We start from the raw sequence: 24,491 nt of genomic DNA, 5'->3' as shown, positions 1-24,491 counted from the left end.
TTATCATTAAAACATTCATCAAAAAGATTTTTGGTTCAACATCAACATCAACACTACTAACAAAAAAAACGCGTCCGATGTCCAACACTACACATGTGATTATGTCCAATTAGTTTTTTCAAATTTCTACCGATCAGAATCGTGTATAATGAAACTCAATAGACTTTCAACTTCTATATATCAACATCAACACTTCTAATGAAAAAATGTATCTGATGTCCAACACTACACATGTGATTACGTCAAATTAACTTATTGTTTTGTTCAAGTTTTTATCGATCAAAACAACATCATGTCTAATGTCCACATCATGTCTCAAGTCGGTAGATACGCAGAGATAGAAAAGAGAGAAAGAATAGAAACATATAGAATCAAGTACCGTGTCCGATGTCCATGTCGTGTCACGGCTAAGTACACACGAAGAGATAGATGAAAGAGAGAGAATAGAAACATAGAAACACATAAACACAGAAAGAGATTTACGAGTGTGAGTTTACTCTTCGATACGGTCCCATCCCTGTCTTTCCCTTTTCTGAAACTCTTTCTCTCTCTCTAAAAAACCTCTCTCTCTTTCTCTCTCTTCGATCTCTTCACACAAAATCTCACACCGATTCGTACAATTCGTACAATGCTTCAACCCTTAATCCCTAACTCATTCTTCGTAACTAACTCACTCCGATGATCATGGCGGAACTAACCGATTCCACCGCCGCAGGTAACAACCTTCCGCCGCCGCAACAACCACCTCATCAAATTGACACGCGTTCAATCCTCTGCATCGACCTTAACGAGATCCCTTCACCTTCACCTTCTTCTTCCTTCGTTGAAACCCTACCTGACTTCACCGTCGACATCGTTCGTACTTATCACGAGAATCCCGCCCCTCCTCCCGGTGGTCCTGCGCCTCTTCCCGGCGGTGTCACTTCCTGTGCTGTTTGTTCTAAGTCCGGCGCCGGTGGTTTGGTGTGTGATGGATGTGAACGGAGTTTTCATTTGGCGTGTGCTGGAGTTCGTGGTGGAAGAATTGGAGCGGCGAGTATAGGAGAGTGGGTGTGTGGTGAGTGTTTAGCGGGGGGTGTGAAAAGTAAAAGATGGCCGTTGGGTGTGAAGAGTAAACAGTTGCTAGATATTAATGCTTCCCCGCCTAGTGATGTTGATGGGGAAGAGTTGCATGAATCGAGGTATGAAAAAAAAAAAAAACTCTTGGTAGTTTTTGAATGTTTAAACCCTTTTGCATGTTTTTTGATTAAGGTTTGAATTTGGATATATGTAAGTAATGTAAGCTTGTTATTATCGTCAGTAGAACTAAGAGCTAGAAAAAACTATAAGAGAAACTATCAAGAAAAATTTAGAGATCACTGAGTTGGATAGAAATATAGTATATGATAGAACATTATGACGTAGTTTGATCCATATAGTCGACCCCACTTAGTGGGATAAGACTTGGTTGCTGTTGTTGTTGGGATGGAAGAATGTACGTGGATGTTTTAATGTGTAGTTGCTGTGTTCAGAAACTTGTGTTTATTTTAGTTTTTGTTTTGAATTTTTGAAGCTTAGAACGTTTGTTTAGGTTAGCTAGTAAATAGTTTTGGGGTAGCACCTATAGTAGAAAAAAATGGTGGAAACTCGGTTCATGTGGTTTGGGCATGTAGACGGAAGACATGTAGATTTGATAGTAAGGAGAGTGGCTTAGATGGAGCGTAGTCAAGTTTCTAGAGGCAGAGGAAGTCCTAGAAAAACTCTTAAGAGAAACTGGTAAGAAAGATATAGAGATTAATGAGTTGGATAAAGATATGATATATGAATATGATAGAACATTATGACGTCGTTTGATCTTTGTAACTTGCAAAGACTCCATAACTGACTCCACTTAGTGGGATAAGGCTTTGTTGTTGTTGGGATGGAGGAATGTTTGTGGATATTTTAACGTGTTGTTGTTTGTTGTGTTCAGAAATTTGTGTGTTTTTTATCTCCACTTTGGTTTGTTTTTTGGTTTTGAGTTTTCAAAGTTTAAAAGATTTGTTTAGATTAGCTAGAAATAGTTTAGTTGTATTTTTGGGCGACGGGAACCCTAAATTGTATGATTATAGGAATGTGGGGCGTTTGGCTGGTAGAATATGTAAGTGTGATTTTACTTCAAAAATCACATTTTTTTTTTCTCTTATTGTTTATGGCCGCATGCATTCCCTTGTTAGTAGTCAACTTTGAGTAAGTTTTTTCCTTCAAAAAAGAACTTGGAGTAATTTTTGCGAGATAGGTGGCTTTTCTTTTTTAAATATAGATTATAGGAAAATGTTAGCGACTGGGTAGGGAAGGGGGAATTTGTAATCACATCCTTTCTTGATACTAGCTGCCTCCACATTTCAAATATCCATTTCCATATAAGTTTTGATCCCATTTTGGGAAATATTTTCATTTAGATGCAACCCGTGTTGTCAATAGAGTAAGAATTGCCGTTACAGAGTTCTATGCCACGTCAGGGTCGGGTACATTTCAGTTTATAAAGGGTGTTCATCTTTAAAACCCTATTTTTCTGACCCAAAAACCCCAAACAAACCCAATTCCTACCTTCGCAACCCAAAAATTTAAGGGTGATTTTGGGTTTTCGAGCACTTTCAGAAACGCATCCCTGGAGTGGATGAACTGCCACGATAGCAGCCACAAGGCCCACAACATTGAACCGTATCCAGACGTGGCATAGACCGCCATGATAAGGTTGTGAAAGGGGGAATTGGTTCCTAATGAAGAATCAAATCTGCCACATTTGTAATCACACCCTTTCTTGAGTCTAGTTACCTCCACATTTTCAAATATCCGTTTCCATATAAGTTTTGATCCCGTTTTTAAGAAATATTTTCATTTAAATGCAACCCATGTTGCTAATAATGTAAGATTGCGCCGTAATCACGGTGTTTTGCCGTTACAGAGGTCTATGCCATGTTGTGTTACGTTTCAATGTTGTGGGCCTCATGGCTTCTACCGTGGCATAAATTGTGGCAGGTCGTGTGCTCCTGGGATGCGTTTCTGAAAGTGCTTGAAAACCCAAAAATACCCTTAAATTTTAGGCAGGCCCGGCCCAAGGGGAAGGTCCAACAAGGCCTTTTTCCAGGGCCTCAAGTTTTCCCCCTAACACTATCCAATTTGCTAATACTATTGTTCCCTGTACCAGTGCCCCTGCAATTTGGTTAGGCTACCAACAGTATATACCATGTGTTTTTTTATGAGAATTGCTACCATATCAGCGGCCCTTTGTTTGTACAATTTGGGCCAGAGAGATAAACAGTGAAAAATATACAAAAAGGCTTTGAAGAAAAACAAAGAAAATGATATTATTTTTTATTTGACTGAGCACGAGCACGACAAATGAATTTAGATATATGGTTTTTAATATCGATGGTAAAACAAGGTTAAACAATTATACTAATTTTTAATAAAAATATAATAATTTTACTTAAAATACTATTAATTTAAGGTTTTTGGGTCAGAAAACATTAAAAAAGCCTCATTTAAAAATTCACATCAGGCCTCAGCATGTGTTGGGCCGGCCATGAGTATAGGGCTTCAGAGGTAGGTATTGGGTTAGTTTAGGGTTTTTGGGTCAGAAAACTAGGGTTTCAAAGATAACACCCTTTATAAAGTGAGAACACTCTTAACTCAGTCTGTAAGCGCCTCTTGTCAATTGTATGCCTCAGCTATCAGATCTTCAAGCTTTCCGACGAATTTCCAGTAACTGTGATCTCTTGCAATCTCTGTCTCTGTTTTTTTGTTAGATCTCTGTTCAGCAGGTTTTTTTTTTTTTTTTTTTTTTTTTTTTTTTTTGTAATTCATCGTTCTTCGAAGCTTAAACCTGTTTGTTTCCTTGATTTTTGAGATATTTAATTGTATATTTGTTTAAGATCTATGACTTATTATTGTTCTTGATGAACATGTCATCAATTTTGAGTATCTTTTTCAATATTTATGCATTTATACGTATGTAATCTGTATGAAAAGTTTCAGAGTTACAGCCATCGGCCCGCTATGCACTACAGCACAATATCATTTTTGGGGTCCACCGCTATTTGGGATTAATGACCATGAATGCAATCAATTAAATTTTCTAACATTTTTTTCTTATTTTGAAAGCAGTAAATATCAAATCAAATGCACGTGTAGATTTCGTTTTTGCCCTCTTTGGTGGAATGTTTGTAGGCTTATGCAGTACTAATGAATTTATGAATTTAGAGTGGAATTTTGTATGTCATTGCATTCCTTTGAAATCAAAAGAGACTTTGTGTGAATAAGAATGAAAAATACAGTTTGGAGGACTTTTTCATGGAATTTCAAGGGTTTATTTTGATTACGGCAAATTAATTCATATTTTCATCTGAAATGGAACTGCTATTGTCCATCTTGTATTAAGCAAGCTTAAGCATATATGTCATACTACTGATGTTCTTGATGTTTGACCTGTCACGTACTAAGTTTAATTAAACACTGAAGTGCTTTGTGTAGCTTAGTTGCCATTGCCAACTTACGGTTTTTTGGTTTACTTCATATTATTATTATAAGATTCAAACTGGTTCCATTTGTCTCTTTTAATTTGCAGAAATAATAATTTAAGTTTGATGGTTCCGAGTTGTTATAAGTGGTTAAAGTTTACATTCATTTTTGTTTTAGAAAGCACGCTATGGGTGATAAATCTTTTGCTGCCAATCAATTTGGTGCTTCAGTGACATATTCAACCTTCAATAACGGGAGTGTGGTTGGCTTCCAAAGGGCATCTGGAGCTGTGACACGTCCTGTTAGAGTGGGTTTTGAGGATATATTGAATCACACCCAATCAATGGCTAGAAGCTTTGAGGAAGTACCATCTCAGACTCAAGGTCCAAATGAGTTAATTTTGCAGGCTCTTAGAGATTTTATATCTGAAAGGCATGGTGTACTGGTGGAAGGTTGGCGAGTAGATCTTAGACCATCAATGATCGGCTCTGACATGTATGCAGTTTACTGTGCACCTGATGGAAAGATATTCGATTCTGTGTATGAAGTAGCTAATTATCTGGGGCTACCGTCTGGCTACAATTCTATGGAATCTGAAGTAAGAAATGAAACGTCTCTTTCTTCTGGTGGGCCTCACCTATCCAGAAAAAGAAAGTCTTCTAGAACTCCGGCAGCCAATGGTTTTGCAGAAAAGCAGGGAACCTTTGTCAATAGTAATTATAAGGATTGTTCTTCTGATGGTTTAAGCATGGAACATGTGAATGCTCAGGGAACCGCCCTAAAAGCCACTGAGATTAGAAGAAAAGAGAATGGTCACTCCGACCCTCATCAATTTGCTGTAAGTGAATCTAATTGATAGTCCTTTTGTTTTGTTACTTTTGTTTTCTCACACTAATTTATAATTTTCGGGAATTCTTATAGTGAAAGTAAAATTACCTATTCATGCATGATTTTGAAGTTTTTTAATAAATTTCAGGACGAACTTCCTCTGCAGTTTAAGGACTTCTCTGTTCTTTCTTTGGGAAAAGTTGATGGGAGACCTTCATATTATGATGTTAACCTTATCTTTCCTGTGGGTTATAAATCTTGTTGGCATGATAAGATTACTGGCTCTCTTTTTACGTGCGAAGTTTTGGATGGGGGTGATTCTGGACCTATATTTAGGATTAAAAGGTGTTCATGTTCGGAATTTCCTATTCCAGATGGGTCAACCATCCTTTCAATGCACAATCATTGTCAATTTGTGAGCCAAACCAATGAAGGTCAGAGAGAGACTAATGATAGTATGGATTTAGACGGTGATGAGAGTATCCAGATGATGCTTTTAGAACCTTGTGCACCAACAGAAGATGACATCTTGAGTTGTGTTGTCAATTGCTCAAGTGAAGCATATGCATCAGAAGGATTAAGGCCAGTTGCTGGTTCAATTCAATATAATACTGGATACTCATTTTCTGATACTATGAATTTTTGTGATGAAATTGGTCAAATTTTGGTGGAAGAGCGGTCCCCATTCTCAGCATGGAGAGTTATTTCCCAAAAGTTAGTCAATGCTTGCAAGGATATCTGCAAGAAGAACGGAACTTTTAAATTCTATTGTAAACATGTTGAAAGTGAAATGGGCTTACATAGATGGGATTTAAGGAATAGCGAAAATGATACCCACTTCACTTCGTTGGATAAATTTTGTGGTTCACCTGGATCTGTCAGCATTCCAGACACAATTTATGCAGACAGTGACGTGAAAGACCTGTATGAGCTCTTAGAGAAGTGGTTGGAGCAGGATAGATTTGGACTAGATGCTGAATTTGTCCAAGAAATTTTGGAACCGCTTCTTGGTGTGCAAGACTGTTTGCAGTATGAACGTCTTAGTAGTAGAAACAATAGCTCTTCATTGCCAACAGTGGAAAACGGTTACCTAGTGGTCGATCGTAAAGGTCAATCTAAATATCAGGATGAAGTAATTCAAGGTTTATATAGAAGGCCTAAGAAGGCAAGATTGACCGAGTACGTTAAGGAAAACCGATGTCCACCTCCTGGGAAACCACTGTGCTCCAGAGCTCCTACTGAACTCATTGGTGACATTTTTCAGGTATATATGTACCTGTCTGCAGTGAAACACATTTTTATTTTACCCTTGTACATTCTTTGGCTTTATTTTTTTTTATTGCTAAGATGCATTGCCCTACATTTTTGTTTTGTTTCTGTTTTTCAGGTTTGGGATCTTTTAGAGAGATTCAATGAAATTCTAGACCTGAAAGAACCATTGTTCTTAGAAGAGCTTGAGAAGGAACTTATCAACCCATGGTTCAATGAGTTAGATTTCCCTGAGAAATCTGACAGGGGAATGGGTGGAAGTTCACGAGGGGGTGATGGTGATTGCCGATTAATATCTGAAGCCTGTCCATCAGGTTCCACAGGAGCTTCTTCCTATGTCAGATGCTTTGGTGCGTCTTTGACTAAAGCTCACAGTTCACTACTAAGAGTGCTAATAGGTGAACTGCAATCGAAAGTGGCTGCTCTGGTGGATCCAAATTCTGAGCCTGGAGAGGCTCGGACAAGACGGGGAAGAAGGAAAGATATGGATAGTGCAGTTCCGCGGACCAAGATCAATATGCTTCCGATTAATGAATTGACTTGGCCAGAACTAGCGCGTAGATATATCTTGGCTTTCTTGTCAATGGACGGTAACCTGGAGTCTGCGGAGATTACTGCCCGGGAAAGTGGTAAAGTATTTCGTTGCTTAAGAGGTGATGGTGGTTTGCTGTGTGGTTCCCTTCCTGGTGTGGTTGGGATGGAAGCTGATGCATTGGTAAGAGCATAACTTTTGTCTTAAGAAATGATGGACAAATTTAACTTTTGCCTAGTATGATTAGATATTTTTTTTCTTCATAGTGCTAATTATGGGTTTTGATGTAAATTAATTTGCATTAAAACTCAATTCTAAAGTAAGAATTATTTTGGTTCTAATACAAGAAACAGATGGTAAGCCGATCACTTTAATATGTACATTTTAATACGTACGTAGTAGTATGCGAAGTTTCTAAGCATACTAATAGACTAAGACTGTCTTTTTACATTTTAGGAGTCATGCTTATAACTCAACTATAGTCTTGGAATATTCTTTGAATCATGCTAAACCTAAGTGCTTCTCATTATGCGTTAGCAAACATTATGTTCATAAATTGCTTGTCAAAATGTTGTACCGTCTGAGTTCCACTCTCACTTTTCCTGTTATGTTTTCAAGTTTTCCTTACAAGGAGTAGCACATGGGTTGGTATAGGCATTTTGACTAGTTTTAACTTCACTCACTTCAGGTTTGAACGGTATGGCCTGAGTGCATGTTTCATATTGCTACTCGATTTCTGGAAGTATCTTTCCTGTGTCATACACTTTCTTTAGATTTTATACTTTGCGCCTGTTTGGAACTTTTCTTGAAGTAATTAAACTGAAAGAAATGATAGAAGTAGCACTGAAGCTTTTTTTCCTTTTCCTTTTCCTTTTTGTATTTAAAACTTTCCTTTCAGTTGCTTGCGGAGGCTACGAAGAAGATTTTTGGTTCTTTGAGCAGAGAAAAAGATGTACTCATCCTAGAAGAAGAGGAGTCTGATGCAAATGGTTCTTCTGAAGCTCAATTGGCGAATGATGGTAATATTCCTGAATGGGCACAAGTGCTGGAACCTGTCAGAAAACTACCAACAAATGTGGGAACCCGAATCAGAAGGTGTGTTCATGCAGCTCTAGAAAAGAATCCGCCCGATTGGGCAAGGAAAATACTGGAGCACTCAGTTAGCAAGGCAGTGTACAAGGGCAATGCATCTGGACCAACAAAGGTGCTCTTCAGTGGCATTTCTCCTTTATTTTATTCTATTATTTACTCTGCGGGTGCATGTACATTGAAACGGCCCAAGACTAGTGTAGAACTACTATTTTTGTTGCTCTGGTTACGCTGATGCCATAGTTTCACCATGTATTTTGCATTATATATTATCATAATTGTCTGTTGCCTTCTAGTGTATTATCTTATATGTTATAAATGCAAGTGATCTTGTAATTTATAGTAATCACTCCACATGCATAACAGAAAACCCTGCTAAGGTATTTTGCATTACTCCCTTTTGTTGTCACCTGTTACAGTTTCAAGGCATCCTGACACACACACACACAGTATAATGAGTGTTAGAGAAATCTTGACCATATGGATGGTCAACACGCGCGCGCACACACACACACACGCACATATTCTTCCTCATTCATTACAGAAACTCAGTTTCTTACTTAAAACTGTTCAGATCATCAATTGTATAATGACAACTAAAAGCATCATGTTATTCTGTATTTACAATGTGATAGATCATGTGGTTAAAACAAACTATTCTTAATTTTGCTCTGTTTTTTTTAATGAAGCACAATCCTGAGTTTGGATATCCTTGTTGTTTATAAACAGAAAGCAGTTGTTGCATTATTGGATGGTGTAACTGATGGAGTGCAGCAGAATCCCAACAAGGGAAGGAAAAAGAAAATTTTTATATCTATTTCTGACATTATTATGAAACAATGCCGCATTGTGTTACGTCGCGCAGCTGCTTTAGATGATTCGAAAGTTTTTTGCAATTTGCTGGGAAGAAAATTAACAAATTCTTCTGACAACGATGATGAGGGGCTTCTTGGAACTCCAGCTATGGTGGCCCGCCCTCTTGACTTCCGGACTATTGATCTAAGATTGGCTTCTGGAGCTTATGGTGGATCACATGAAGCTTTTCTCGAGGACGTACGTGAGGTATGTGTTCTATCAAACTTAGATTGCTTAAACAAGCAGTCTGCTAATTTTTTTCTTTAGAATACTCTTTCCTCTTAGCCCCAAATTTCTCTGGTATTATAGTATGGTTTCTCTCTTTTGTAAAGGCTATGTATATAGTGTTTTTTATATTGCTTGTGTCCCATTTGAGTACATTGATCAAGGGAACCATTATTTATTTCCTTGTGTTTTCCTTAAAAATTAGGATACTGGTCTCTAACATGTTTTCTGCTAGATGCAAGTCACTCCTACAATATGTATCAATCTTTTCAATACATGGAGTGCGCTAAATTGTACATTTGATGTTGCAGCTGTGGAGCAATGTTCGTGTTGCTTTTGGGGATCAATCTGATTTAGTTGAACTGTTAGAAAAATTATCCCAGAATTTTGAAAGTTTATACAATGAGGAGGTTGGTACTTTGATGGTGCACGCATAATCAGTATTGTGCTTTCAGTTATTTATTGAATATTTAAATTTCTTCCTTGGGTACAGGTTGTCACCTACGTGCAAAAGTTTACAGACTATGCTGAAGTGGGATGCATAAATGCTGAAATGAAAAAAGAAGTTCAGGCTTTTATTGCTTCATCAAATGAGATTCCGAAAGCCCCTTGGGATGAGGGAGTCTGTAAAATTTGTGGCATCGATAGGGATGATGACAGTGTCTTACTGTGTGATACTTGTGACGCTGAGTATCATAAATATTGCTTGAACCCTCCTCTTGCAAGGATCCCTGAAGGAAACTGGTACTGTCCATCTTGTATTGGTGGTAAACATGCAACTCAAGATCTCACAGAACGAACACAGCTTACTGGAAAACGTAGAAGTAAAAAATTCCAGGGACAAGTTAATTGTCTTTACTTGGATGCGTTGACTCATTTATCATCTGTAATTGAAGAAAAAGAATATTGGGAGTACAGTGTGGGAGAGGTTTGTTGATATACACCTATTTATGTTTCCGTATACTTTCACCCATCCAATGCATATAAATCTTTGGAATATAATGGCAGTATGGTCTTCTATTTTGCACTGGATCTTTGTTATTGTTATGTTTCCTACTTAAGTGCCGCATCAATTTTTTGGTAATGGCAATATGGTATATGCTTCCCATTCATTATCATCTAAATGAATCTTAACATGATTCTTTTTTTATTAATATATTGTCCCTTGACTCCTATAATGGCTGATTTTCATTTCCTGATTTCCTTAGGCACATAACATCCTTTTTATCTATTAATGGTTTTCCATCATCAAAGTATTGCAAAAACTCATCTCTTAGTCAGGCACACCTGACCCCACTTGTTTATTGTATTTTAAACCAATATTTAGATATTTATGCAATGTGACCCCATTTATATGGTATTATTGTCTCCATTTAAGCCCATTCATTACTCTAAAACAAACTATAAAACTAGGAAGAATGATAACGAGTGTCCTAATAGCATTAATTAAGAGACCAAAAGAATTAACTTAGTATAAAAAAAGTGTTGTAATTATTAGATTGATAAAAATAACTTGTATTTATTATGATGTGACTTTAACCCCACTTATTAAAATGTCTGGATCTGTCCTTGTTCTTAGTTGAGCTATTATAAACATTGTTATGATGCTTGATTTGACTTCTATTATCAAGTTCAAAATGCTCTGTTGTATGCAACTTGATTAATGACGGCATATCGCTAAAACTGCATCTTTGTGTTTGTATTTGCTTATTTTTTTTTTTCAATGGTTGCAGAGAACGCTCCTTCTCAAGTTTTTATGTGACGAGTTGCTCAATTCTTCCCTGATACGACAGCAGCTTGAGCAATGTTCTGAGTTGTCTGCTGAATTAAATCAGAAGTTGCGTGGACTTTCTGTAGAGTGGAAAAACCTGAAAATTAAGGAAGACGCTTTATCCACAAAAGCTGCCAAATTTGGTACATTGTCACAATGTACCACTGGGGAAGTTGGTCTTAAGGAAGGGTTCACATCTTTGTTCTCAAATACTAGTAAATGTCTGGTTAAGCCACATGCTACAACCACCAATCCTAGTGGTCTTGGGGTATTTGATGATAGTCTACCTTCAGAAGAGATTCCCAAAGAGAAGTGTAGGTTCAATAGTGTTGATAAAAGCATATCTGTGACACATTCAAATTCTGATAGCCAAAATATGAATTCCATAGATGGACAGCTTAAGACTGTTCCTGTGGCTGTGGAGTTTCAATGTACAGATAAATCCCCCAAGTCTTTTCCATCCTCAAATCATATGCCTCAAGAAATAAACGGTTACAGTGAAGGACAATGTGTGCCGGTTGAAGTTTCCCAAAATGCTGTTAATGAGTCGGAACCATACCACCTTGAGCTCAATGCCGTCAAGCGTAATATCTCACTACTGCAGGAATCTATAAATAGCGTAGGATCACAGCTTCTGAAGCTCCCTGTTCGTCGGGATCTTTTGGGTATTGATTCCATTGGCCGACTGTACTGGGCTTTGGCTACACCCAGAGGACGTTCACGTATAGTTGTTGATGCAAGCGCTGTTCTTCAGCATGGAAGAGGATTGTCAGTTAGCAAAGATTCTGGAGAGAAGCTTTCTGCTCTGCAGCATTGTAAATTATCTGAGAAGGATAACTATAAGATGTTAGGGCTGATGAAGGGCTGCTCTTCTTTGATGTCCCAACCACTTAATGCGTTAGCCAATAGTTCACCGTGGATTGTTTATGAAACTGATTCAGAAATCGAGGAGCTATTGGGTTGGTTAGATGATTATGACCCTAAAGAAAAAGAACTGAGAGATTCCATTATGCTGGGGCCAAAATATAGATCTCAAGAGTTTATTAATGCACACACTGAAGGTCAGGTTGAGGACCAAGGACCTGTTTGTTTGCCAAGAAATACAGCACCTAACTCTCTTGTTACAAAGGCCACTTCTTTGCTGGAAAAGAATTACGGTCCCTTCTTTGAGTTGGATACTGCTGAGGTTTTGAAGAATCAAAATAAAAAGGCCAGAACAACCAATGATGAAAAGTTGTATAGGTGTGAGTGCCTAGAACCCATATGGCCTTCTAGGAAACATTGCTTGTATTGCCACAAAACCTTTTTGAGCGATGTGGAGTTTGAGGGACACAATGGTGGAAAATGTAAAGCAGGACTTCTGGCGTTAGGGAGGAATAAAGATAAAAATGGATCTTCTAAAGGAAGGAAGAACTTGAAATGTGATACCTCACATGAAAAATCCAGAGCTGACACAGAAACAGCTGGAACCTCAATCAGTAGATGTTCTTCTGTGAATTCGAGATTGACTAAATTTTCAAATGAAAACCCCTCTTGCCCATTTAACTTTGAAGATACATGCTCAAAGTTTGTGACAAATGATTCCAACAAGGAACTTGTCAGAGAAATTGGTCTTATTGGTTCAGATGGTGCCCCATCCTTTGTGCCTTCCGTATCTCCTTTTGTTAGTGATTATACACGACCCTTAACCATAAAAGATGTTGGCGTTGCTGGTGGTGCGTCGAAAGCTTCACAAAGCCAGGTTTCTCAGGAAAACACTGACGGAGCTGGCATATGCCATGACCATAAATCAGGCAAATCTACGGAAAGTTTAGCTGCAAATAGAAGCAACACAGCAGGAAATTCCAACAAATCATCTTTGGGAGAAGAAAGAGATGGGAAGCTATCTATTTGTAGTCCTGCTTCAGATAAGGGAGTTGATGGTTGCTGTGTGGTTCCTTTGTCCTCCTTGAGACCATTAGTTGGAAAAGTTTCTCATATTTTGAAGCAACTAAAGATTAATCTACTTGATATGGATGCTGCACTTCCGAAAGCTGCTCTAAGACCATCAAAGGCACAGTTGGACAGAAGACAGGCCTGGCGTGCATTTGTTAAATCTGCAACGACTATATATGAGGTTTGTCTTTTTTCTTTCACTCTTGCATGTATATTTCTTCATCAAGGGCATTCAGCCATTCCAAAGCACACATTACACATCACATTCCTTATAGTTTCAGCAATGCAACTCAGCTTGCTGAGTTACTTTGTTAATTAATTCCACGTTGCACGTTTACTCCAATATCAATGAGAAGTACATGTTTTATGTTTACATGCAATTGCACAATTCCCATGCTATGTTTCTAAGTTCTAACTCAACTAGCTTGCAGAATAATATAGATTAACCTAATCTTGAGTATGTTGATTGACGTTCCTTCCGATTTCTCAGATGATCCAGGCAATAATTACACTGGAGGATATGATTAAGACAGAGTTCTTAAAGAATGACTGGTGGTACTGGTCATCATTCTCAGCTGCTGCCAAATCCTCTACTTTGCCTTCTCTTGCTCTTCGCATATACTCCCTTGATTCAGCCATTATGTATGAGAAAATGCCTAATTCAAGTTTAACTGAGAGCTCTGATCCTCCTGCCGTAGCGGAACCGAAACCAGTGATCACGGTGGATGCAGATAAATCCAAAGGAAGCCGGAAGTCAAACAGGAAAAGGAAGGAATTGGATGGTTGATCTCATACTGTATTCTTGTCTGAGAAAATCAGAAAGCTGGTCCACTTTTTGTGGTCTGGTATGATCATCCAAGGAGCACGAGTTTGGGCGAAAAAGGTCACGGGTTCAAGCTCAGGTTATTAAAGGGGGCAGCCACAGCTGCTGGTGTCACTTGCGCGCTTGTTGTACATATAGGTAAAGCTGACATGCTAACTTGAATGCTCATTTTTGGCTAAGTAGAATTGTAGGATTATCTGCTATCAGTGAGGGCACCGGCATGAAGGAATTATGAGGATGCGCCCAATTTTGAAATGATTTTTGCTGCAGCTGTCCAATTGGTTGCTCCATAGGTAGAAGGGGTATTATGTTTTTGATTTTTCTAGCAGAGTCTGATCCATATATGTATACAAATGGAATTAATGTAAAGAAGGAATAGAAGAAAAGAAGTAAAAAAAGAAAAGATGGAAGTCGGACCAGTGTTATGTTGAGCAGTTGTAGGCAATATTTCATTCTTTTAACATTTTCTCTTTCACCCCGACAAAAGTCCTGCACACGCATGACCTTGATTTTGTCTTGGGCATTGCTGATGTGTTAGAATGCAGGGGAATTTTTAGAGTCAATGCATTTTAACATCTGCTTTATTGGACTTGCCTAGCTCGTGACGAGTTCTGTTTGATTCTTTATGTGCATATGTTTCTCTAATTCTTCTCTCTTCTTGGTTGTGGGGATCTTAATGAGGATATAATTTCTCTAACTCTTGACGAAGTCTTGCTGACTGTGACAAGGTCTGCTATGTTGATCCTAATGTAATTTTTGATTTGTGGGAATAAGTATTATTGTACATGTCACAGTAACTGGTTAAGAGGTCCCTGCGTCTGTTGTGCAATTTTAACAGCATTTTTTTTTAATCTATCGAGGTGCTGAATGTAGATTAGGCAAACCTGTTATCATTTGTGGAGTGTAGGTTGGATGGTTTATACAAGATTTCACATTTGGTATCATTCGAATGCTTTGGGAGTTAGATCTGTTAAGCAGCATAAAAATCTGGCATGATATGAACTTGTGCTCTTCAACTAAGATTTCACATAAGTAAACAAAATGACATGTGATTATGTTGTGTTTGTTTACTATAAAAATGTTCAAAAAAAATGTCGTGATAGAGTTTATTTTGTGTTGAAATCTTCAGTGGTAATTTCCAAACGATTTTTTAACCACCAGTTGAAGCTAATACATACAATTTTCAATTGATCCATCCACTGCAAAAACTTTATACACTTTTTTAACTGAGGCAAATATGTTTCAAGTTTTTAACTCTTGTGCACTCCTATTTCATATAGCATGAAATCACAGAAAAATATCCCCTTAACAGTTATATTTTTGTTTACCTTTGATAGCAAAGGTCATGCATGTGTTTGGTTGATTTTGTTTGCTTTGCATTAAAGAAAATGTCTGAAAACGATGGTATGGTAGATAGAAAGTAAAAAAAATTACTTGAAATGAAAGGTAAAATCAGAGGGAGAACTTAGTATACACTTGAACACACACTTAACTATGATTAACTTCAATAGTTTATTATAAATTTTCTTTAAGTACAACAAAGGACGCCATTGCCCAAATTACTGGACTTTTTATTTTACTAAGCTTGGCTTAGAGACATTTCAACACCTAGGCGCCCAAAGCACCCAAATTACATGATGCATCTAATTATACAATGTTCTTGCTTTTGCTTTTTCTTAATTATGCAACATAATACATATTACCCCACCAATTCAGTGCCTCTCCCTCTTCATGGTTATGTTGCTCAGTTTCAGATGCAACAAACACATCAAAGTAGTTCCTCCCATCATCACTCCCATCATCTTCCTCTGATTGAACTCTTTCAATAGGAGCCACACATCCAGCATAGTTGTCAGCTGGAAAGTATGAATCGACGCTGTCAACAATGACACCAACGACACGGGGGCTACTCTCGTCCACCACTGCACTTCCAACGCTTCCAGAACTCATGTGGTCATCCACCTTGATGCTGAAAATCTGAGCTATGTCCACTGGAAGTGGATCAGCTTTCTTTTCTGACAAAGGTTCTTCAAGCATATCTTTAGCTTGAACTTGAAGCTTCTCATTTAAGGATACCACCTGTGAAATAGTCAACATGTTGTTAAGATAATCAATACTTCAATTTCCACTTGTTAACTATTTTATGGTCCACCTTTCATACCCCTCTTTTAAAAAACTCATTAGTCTTCATCACAAAATGAAGTTTTAAGCATATTTTTAGAACTCTAGAAAAGTATATTCGCATAGTTACTTTGAAAAGGCTTTTTCTTCACACCAGGTGGGGTTCAGAACAGATGCTACTCTTTGTTAGTATGTGATTAATATAGTGTAGAATCTTATGGGTAGGACCTCCTTTGATAGCTCCTAATCACCTTCTTTGGTAAGTGGAAATTTGCTTCTTATGATGGAGTTCTGAAAGTAAAGCCACTAATTCTATCCTATACAGAAACTCAAACCCATAACTTTTGACAGACAATTTATATTCTATTCATTACCTTTTTAATGCATAACACTAATCATTTCAGACTTCACCAAATTCTCAATTTGCATATATAGCATAACAAAATCTAACTAATAATAGTAATAGTACAATACTTAATTTATATACAATTTTTTTACGTTGTCGATCAATCATAACCGTCCGACCATTAAAAACATTTGATTTTAATCGTAACTACTATAAATGCACACATTTGATTATACAATACATATGTAGTTAAATACCTCAGATTTGAGTTTCTCATTCTCCTTAGTAATGGAATCATATGTTGAAAGTAGGGAATCATAGGAAGACTTGAGAACATCATAATCTCTTTCAAGTTGTTTTGTCTTCCATCTAGCCCTACGGTTCTGAAACCATACAGCCACCTGCCTAGGTTGCAATCCTAGTTTCTTGGCCAACTGGGTTTTCCTCTCTGGCTCAAGTTTGTTCTCTTCCTCAAAGCTCTTCTCCAACATATGTACCTATTCATCAAACCACAAAGTTAGTTAATCACAAAAACTAATATCATGTAATATCTCTCTCATCAATCTAGTTGGTTGAATATAATACTTGTACAAATATTATCATTATATCCCAACCAGTCTTACTCGATCCTACTGGAAATTTTCAGTCACCAGAGAGGATTTGGGTTCTCCACCTAAACTTCTCCTTAACCAATCACTAAAACTAATAAACAAGTACATGTAGTTTTGATATACAAACACTAATAAATAAATGGTTTCAAAATCAATCAATTGATGACTACAAAATCAAATTGCTATTGAAAGTCAACCCTCATTTTTCACACATATTGCATTAATTAAAAGCTAAACACATATCATATTAGACGTGAGACTAATTGCTGACGAGAAAAATTGACAAAAATTAATATAGTTTCTTTCATAGTTAGAGTATCAGCACAAGATAATGAAAAACATATCCAAATTCATTCAGGCAGGCAAGAAACCAACCTGCTCGGAAGTGAGGCGGCGCTTCTTCTCCGGTGACTGTTCTTCGTAGTACTCCTCATCATACAGTTCATCCGGTGAGCTAAAGAAAGGTCTCCTTTTTGAGCCTTCCCCCATGCTCATCATTGACCTTCCTGCTTTCATTCAAAAAAATTCAAAAAATTAACAACCTCATCAATTTACACTCGTTTTCTACATCAAACACTTCAAACAACATCTATATCACAAATCATAACACTTACAAACACAAAATCATAAACAAAAAACAAAATTTTTTAAAAAAAAAGAGAGAAAAATTCTAATTCATTATTTCTCATAGCCAAATTTTGATGCACAACCAAGTTGCTTCCTTTAACAAAAACTCAAATCAAATCATATCTTCTTTTTTTGTGTGCCCAAATTTGATACACGATCAAGTTGCTTCTTTTACCAAAAACCCAAATCAAATCAAATCAAATCAAATCATATCATATCTTTTCCTAACCAAAAAAAGAAAATCTCCCACCATCTGTCCATAAGACCTAACTCAACTCATAAAATCAATATTGTTATACTGAACACCTTCACTCGGGTTCGAACCTGAACTTCTCAGTTGTGTGTGAGTTTCAGGTGTCCCACCAACCATCCAAACAAATACCATTCTTAACAAAACAAAGCAAACCAAACAACAAAACCAACAATTTACAATCCAAAAAAACAAAATGGTACCATAAAAACTCAATAGATTAAGAAAAATACCTCGAAAACCAAGATCAGCATTTCCAAGAAACAGCATGTTCATGTTATTCCCACGACAAGCAGGAGAATCAAAGTAAAGACGACCAGACTCCATTTTTTCAACTTCAAACTTCAAAACTTCACGTTAAAGGTTGTGCTACAAATTTTCTCTTAATACTATTAATCTTTCAGAATCAGAAACAAAAAATGATATATATATTTTTTCTTTCTAATTCCAAACTTGATATTTTTTTTATAGAAATATTTCTATGATGGTTTGTGGATTAAAAGATCATTAACTTATGACGGAAGAAACTTGTTGTCCAAAGCAACCTTGCTGGAGTTTCTAACGGACATATGCAAGATCCCATCATGCACTGTAAGGTAAAAACCACCGATTCCGGTGGTCTTTGAAGGGATTCAGTTTTGAACTGAAGGGTTTACCGGAGGAAGGAGAACGCCGGATGCCGGAGATGAGTTTTCCGGCGAGGCTTTTTTTTGTGTGTGTGAGTGAGTGAGAGGCGTCAACTGGGTGTTTTCTGTGACTAAAGTTTTTTGAGCATATGACTGTGAGTTTTATAGTAGTTGGTTCATTGTGAAATGACTTAATTGTCCCTTATTGCCTTGACTTTTTGTTTGAGCAATAAATCAGTAATGCATGGGGTATGCTTGCTTGCTGGTGTAGATTTGAATCTTGAGAGTGTAGTTCTTTCAATATATCATGTTCGATTTTTTGAGTGTCTAACAATTTTTATGTTGAATCAGTCCATAAAGAGTTTTGCTCAGACTTCAATTGAGTCAATTATTGATGGACAATATGATTGATCATAGAATTTGTTGATCCTTATATAAAAAATAAATCAATTAATATCATCAACGGATCTTGATTGCTTGCAGTAGCATATTCACACAGTTGATTCAGTAGGTGATCTTGATAGTTGATTTGAGATTGAATGAATCAAATAATACATCGATAAATTAAATTATAAACAATCTCAATCATCAATTCAAGATCGAACGGTAAAACTTGGGATTATGTTATATCTCTCTCTCTCTCTCTCTCTCTCTCTCTCTCTCTCTCTCTCTCTCTCTCTCTCTCTCTCTCTCGCCCCCCTACTATAAAATAAACGAGGTTGCATATAGTTTTGCATCTAGATTGTTAAAGATCAGATGACTCATATTATATAGTCAATAAATTATTAATCAATGACCTTGACCATTAATTTTAGATCGGACGACCTATATCTCTAACTACAATCCAAATGTTATTTATTTATTTAGGAATCTCGATTGTTAATTTGAGACTGGACAATTTAGATAACCTCTACAATAGATTTAAATCAGATGATCGAGATTGAAAATTGTAAGAATATTTTTTTTTTAAATTGTCTGTATGACACAGTCATTGCAAGAAATTTCTCTAAATTTTCCTACCATCTCTCTATCTTATCTATATATTTTCTCTGTACATTCTTTTGTTTCTTACGGCCGCAGATGCACCATAATTGTAGGTGATCCAATTTGTTTACCTTGTCTGTTTGAAAATGTTGTGGCATCACTTTCAGTGCACTGTCACCAGAAATCTCAATATTTAAACATTGACACTAAAATAATTTGTAATCTAAATACATGTTTAGATTATCGTGTGGTTGGTGAGTTGTTTTAGGAAATGGATGCATTCACATTGTTTATTTAAGATCTATTTGACAAGAAGAATAAACTAGCTTATATGTGATACCTTATAGCTTATAGATTCATATAATTAAACAAAGCATCGTTTTATCACCTTCATTTTAACTTATCTTTTTATTAGCTTATAATGTTCTTTTATAAGCTAATTCAAGTAGATTATATATAGCTTGAAGTTCATGGTTTATCATTTTTCTCTCTCAATTTTACCCTATTATTTTAAGGGTCATGCTAACAAGTGCCCATATGACACTTGTTAATGATTTAAAAATAGAAATAATTGATAAATTTCATGTAAAAAAAAATACTTTTTGTTGTTTTAATGTGTTGAATGCACAATTTTAAAGATAAAATTTCAACTTCAAACTTTTTTAACAAGTTCTCCAAGAGCATTTCTTTTTGCAAGGGCACTTGTTACCATTTCCCTTATTTTAATTTAAAAAATTAAATATTAATCAATCATATATGTTTTATGTCGTTTCATATTTATAAATTACTTCAACTACTAACTTTATCAAACAATACTAATTCAACTGATTAGTTTATCCGCTACTAACTTTTTGTTAGTTGTCAACTATCCTCTATAAGTTAATTTATCAATTATATACTATTTTTATCGAATAGAGCATTAGACTCTTTGATTTTGATATATATATATATATATATATATATATATATATATATATATATATATATATATATGGTTATGTTACAAGCCACCCTTTGGTGGTGTCTTTTATCAAGTCACACCTTAAGGTGTGATTTTCACTTTTTAGTTATAACTTTGATAAAAGACACCTTCCTAAAAATAAGTTGGTGTCTTTTCGCAAATGCTCATAGAGTAACTTGATAAAAGACACCTTCATAAAAGGTGTCTTCTATCATAACCCATATATATATATATATATATATATATATATATATATATATATATATATATATATATATATATATATATATATATATATATATATATATAACGACCAATCTTAGTATGAAAATTATTAACATGTTAGTATTTACTAAAAGTGAGAATTGAGCCCAAAATCACATTTATCACTCTACTTCTTAACTCTCCCACTCTAACCACCAAACCGACTTTAAATAAACTGAATTGTTTGTATTTTAACTTCGTGTTTTGGACTTTTTTTTCCTCCTTTATTGTGTGGCCATTTTGATCAATTTAGTTTTGCAATTATCCTAAAACAATAATACAGTTGAGAATCTTTTATTTCAAATATCATTTTAAAATCTTATTCATTTCAAGAACTAAGTTATGACCTTTAATTTCAATACCCTATATATAATTAACTAGGATCACCTATAGTGAGGATAAGCTTTTTCTTTTGACTCGTGACGAGGATAAGCTTACATTACAATTATACTTTTTCAACCATGTCACATTGCTCATAGTTCAAATATACAAAGTAAGTCCACATGTACGTGCATCTAGTGAGAAAAGTCTTTTCTGCTGTAATAAATAATGCAATAAACCCACCTTGTTGTAAAAAAATAATGTATAATGAGATTACGTAGCAGTTATATCAATGGTAAATTTTTCAGACTAGCCAAAATCACCACGTTATTCTCGTGACCAATGACGGTTGGTAGTATATGTTTTGTATTTACACTTGAATATGATCGTGTGTTTTTTTCTATTTTTTTTTCTTTCGAAAGTACACACATATTTTTATTTTAAGGATATTAAAAGGATGATAATATCCGCGAATGTAGCTCAGTTGACAGAACATTGAAGTATGTAGAGGTCGGTGTTTAAACACCATATTCCTTACTTATTTATCTTAAGAGATGAATTTTAATCACTATTTTATTTGACAAAAATAAAAAATAAAGATGATAAAAATTCATCCTTAATATTAAAAATATTTGTTTGAAGATACCGATTAATCCCTTAAATAGATCTCAATTACATTATAAATGAGAAACTTTAAATCTCTTATTCATTCACTTGATAGTTTGATCTCAAGCAGCTATTTAACCTAAGAAATATTGTCACGAGCTCATCGCAAAACACAATTAACCAATTAAATCTCTTCCTGGGCAGAAAACAAGAAGGTTGTGGGGTATGATTTAAGGAATATATCAAGTGAACGAACACTAGGCTCGTGAATGATTCGTGAAAAAATCTTTTGCTGTAAATAGCAATATTCTTTGATCTCTAATCGGTTCACATAGTAACATTTGTTACGATTAACGAGAAATCAACCTCATAAATAAATTTTAATTAACTTGATCGATTAATCTCTGCTAAGAGATGACCTTGATTTTTGTCAATGTACTTGCAGAAAAGTACGGTAAGGAATACTAGGATTCTAGGGTTTAGACTGATGATTAGATGCCTTGAGAATGCTCTCAAGAGTAGTATTTATAGCCTGTCATGGGCTTGGGTTTCGGTTGCTTGGTTCCCAAGCAACAGGGGTATTTATGTATTTTAGGCGGTTTCTAGAGGTTTCTAGAAGCCTAGAAGGGCGGTGCCTCAAGGCGAGCGCGCCAGAGTCTCAGGAGCCCTTCTGGAGGGCGCCTGAGCCATTCTGGAGGTCTTAGAGCCTTTCTGGAGGGCTTCTAAGCCTTTAGGAATATTATGACGGTTCACAGCCCCCCAAGCACGAGTCTTGGGACAAGGCGAAGTGATGATAACATGGGACTGGACCTTCTAGAGGTCATTTAAGTCTTTAGGAAGGTTTTGGTGGTTCACAGCCCCCCAAGCACGAGTCTTGGGACAAGACGAAGTGTTTGAATTTGCTTAATGTTTTGTATGTGCCTATGGGCGTCGTTTGTCCGAACTTGGAGAGTCCCCCTAGGGTGTTTTTACGTTTTCTTCGAAGACCCCCAAGGAGTATATATTCGAATTGTTTTATAGGTCGACCTCTCACAGCCCCCCAAGCACGAGTCTTGGCACAAGGCGAAGTGGTTTGTACGTCGTGACGAGTTGACTTCTTTATGGCGATTCCTCATTAAATTTGCATCGATTTTGTTTGCCGAATTCGTTTTGGAGATTTACATAAACAATTTTATTACTTTTGATGCTTCGGGGATTTTCAACGATTTTGAATTGTCGTGCTTATTTTCTTATATGCTCCGGTGACTGTGTCACCTCAGATTCTCAACATTTGGCGTTGATGTTCCGGCGACTTTTGTCGGCTCGGTTGACCTTCATTTGTTTGGCGATTTGGAGACTTTATTTTTCCACTCTCTTGTTTTTCTAATGGAGTCGATTTGCCGATTTTTCACCCCGCCAGAGCCTTTGACGTTTGGGGTGCTTGTCGATTTTGTAGATTTCGTTGATGTCGTAGTAGTAGCGCTTTTTTAATCGCACTTCCCACTCTGAGGGAAGGCGTGCTTCCCACTCTGAGGGAAGACCTTTTATTTTACACTTCCAACTCTGATGGAAGGCGCCTCCCACTCTGAGGGAAGACTTTTGCTTCCCGCTCTGGGGGAAGACTTTTCACTTCCAACTCTGATGGAAGGCGCCTCCTACTCTGAAGGAGGACTTTTGGCTTCCCGCTCTGGGGGAAGACTTTTCACTTCCAACTCTGATGGAAGGCGCCTCCTACTCTGAAGGAGGACTTTTAGCTTCCCGCTCTGGGGGAAGACTTTTCACTTCCAACTCTGATGGAAGGCGCCTCCTACTCTGAAGGAGGACTTTTGCTTCCCGCTCTGGGGGAAGACTTTTCACTTCCAACTCTGATGGAAGGCGCCTCCTACTCTGAAGGAGGACTTTTGGCTTCCCGCTCTGGGGGAAGACTTTTCACTTCCAACTCTGATGGAAGGCGCCTCCTACTCTGAAGGAGGACTTTTGGCTTCCCGCTCTGGGGGAAGACTTTTCACTTCCAACTCTGATGGAAGGCGCCTCCTACTCTGAAGGAGGACTTTTGGCTTCCCGCTCTGGGGGAAGACTTTTCACTTCCAACTCTGATGGAAGGCGCCTCCTACTCTGAAGGAGGACTTTTGGCTTCCCGCTCTGGGGGAAGACTTTTCACTTCCAACTCTGATGGAAGGCGCCTCCTACTCTGAAGGAGGACTTTTGGCTTCCCGCTCTGGGGGAAGACTTTTCACTTCCAACTCTGATGGAAGGCGCCTCCTACTCTGAAGGAGGACTTTTGCTTCCCGCTCTGGGGGAAGACTTTTCTCTGAGAAGGCTTTAATCATGCTTCCCACTCTGAGGGAAGGCTTCACTCTGAGAAGGCTTTTATCTTTGTTAAAAACCTGCAAAACAAATCTCAAAGTTTGATAAAGGTTAGGATAACTTAGAGTTTCATATTCCTGTTCTTAATGGCGGGACAATAGCTTCCATATGCATTATGGCGTGTTGTTTGGCGAGTACTCTCCTTTCGTTAATCTTGCCTTTGGCGGGCTTGTTTTGCCTCCCAAGCCTTATTTATCTGAAATATAACAATTCTTCCATACTTTCAAGAAATCAATATCATAAATAAAGGAGCCTTTAATCATATGCAATCATTCTTAATGAGAACTAACTATTCTTCTCTTATTAACTCGCCCACATTTCTTACTCCTCTTCCTATTCTTTTTCGCCTTTCTCACTCCACAACTTTCTTAATTATCTTGTGATATTTTTCTTTCTTCTTATTAGATTGGATTTAATTCTTCCTACTACTTTTCCTAAATCGAAATTCGCTATTTCCTTATTAGATTCATACTAACTTGCCCACTTCGTTCTATTTATTTTATACTCCCTCTATTTTCCCTACTAACTTGAATTTTAACTTGCTTGGTACTTTATTTTCTATGTCTCTACCCCCTCCTATGAAGTTAGAACTAAGTCTTCTGCTTCATTTTATTCTTCT

General features: G+C 36.8%; 2 protein-coding genes across 3 annotated transcripts; one reads left to right on the top strand and one right to left on the bottom strand.

The window, feature by feature from the left end:
- The first annotated feature begins 490 nt into the window (after positions 1–490).
- Positions 491–14,610, top strand: MBD9 (methyl-CPG-binding domain 9). The gene is made up of 10 exons (XM_085718896.1): positions 491–1,181; positions 4,660–5,320; positions 5,459–6,574; positions 6,698–7,294; positions 8,010–8,315; positions 8,930–9,262; positions 9,592–9,690; positions 9,774–10,208; positions 11,014–13,167; positions 13,477–14,610. The coding sequence occupies exons 1-10, from the start codon at positions 679–681 to the stop codon at positions 13,771–13,773; spliced, it is 6,501 nt and encodes a 2,166-aa protein (XP_085575022.1). The 5' UTR covers positions 491–678; the 3' UTR covers positions 13,774–14,610.
- A 670-nt stretch (positions 14,611–15,280) lies between these two features.
- On the bottom strand, positions 15,281–18,523 carry HB-1 (homeobox 1). Of its 2 annotated transcripts, none has more exons than XM_085718897.1 (4): positions 17,998–18,523; positions 17,263–17,396; positions 16,534–16,773; positions 15,281–15,888 (listed from the first exon to the last, which is right to left on the bottom strand). In XM_085718897.1, exons 1-4 carry the CDS (start codon positions 18,089–18,091, stop codon positions 15,490–15,492), a joined length of 867 nt encoding a protein of 288 aa, XP_085575023.1. In that variant the 5' UTR covers positions 18,092–18,523; the 3' UTR covers positions 15,281–15,489. The 2 variants fall into 2 exon arrangements, with proteins under 2 accessions (XP_085575023.1, XP_085575024.1); XM_085718898.1 differs by having other exon boundaries at positions 17,263–17,393.
- Positions 18,524–24,491: the final 5,968 nt, after the last annotated feature.

The sequence above is a fragment of the Medicago sativa genome, chromosome 6 (genome assembly GCF_051527215.1).
Source record: "Medicago sativa cultivar Bolivia chromosome 6, Bolivia_mono, whole genome shotgun sequence".
Lineage (NCBI taxonomy): Eukaryota > Viridiplantae > Streptophyta > Magnoliopsida > Fabales > Fabaceae > Medicago > Medicago sativa.
The sequence above is the reverse complement of the archived record's forward strand: the minus strand, read 5'-3'. Positions and strand labels throughout refer to the sequence as shown.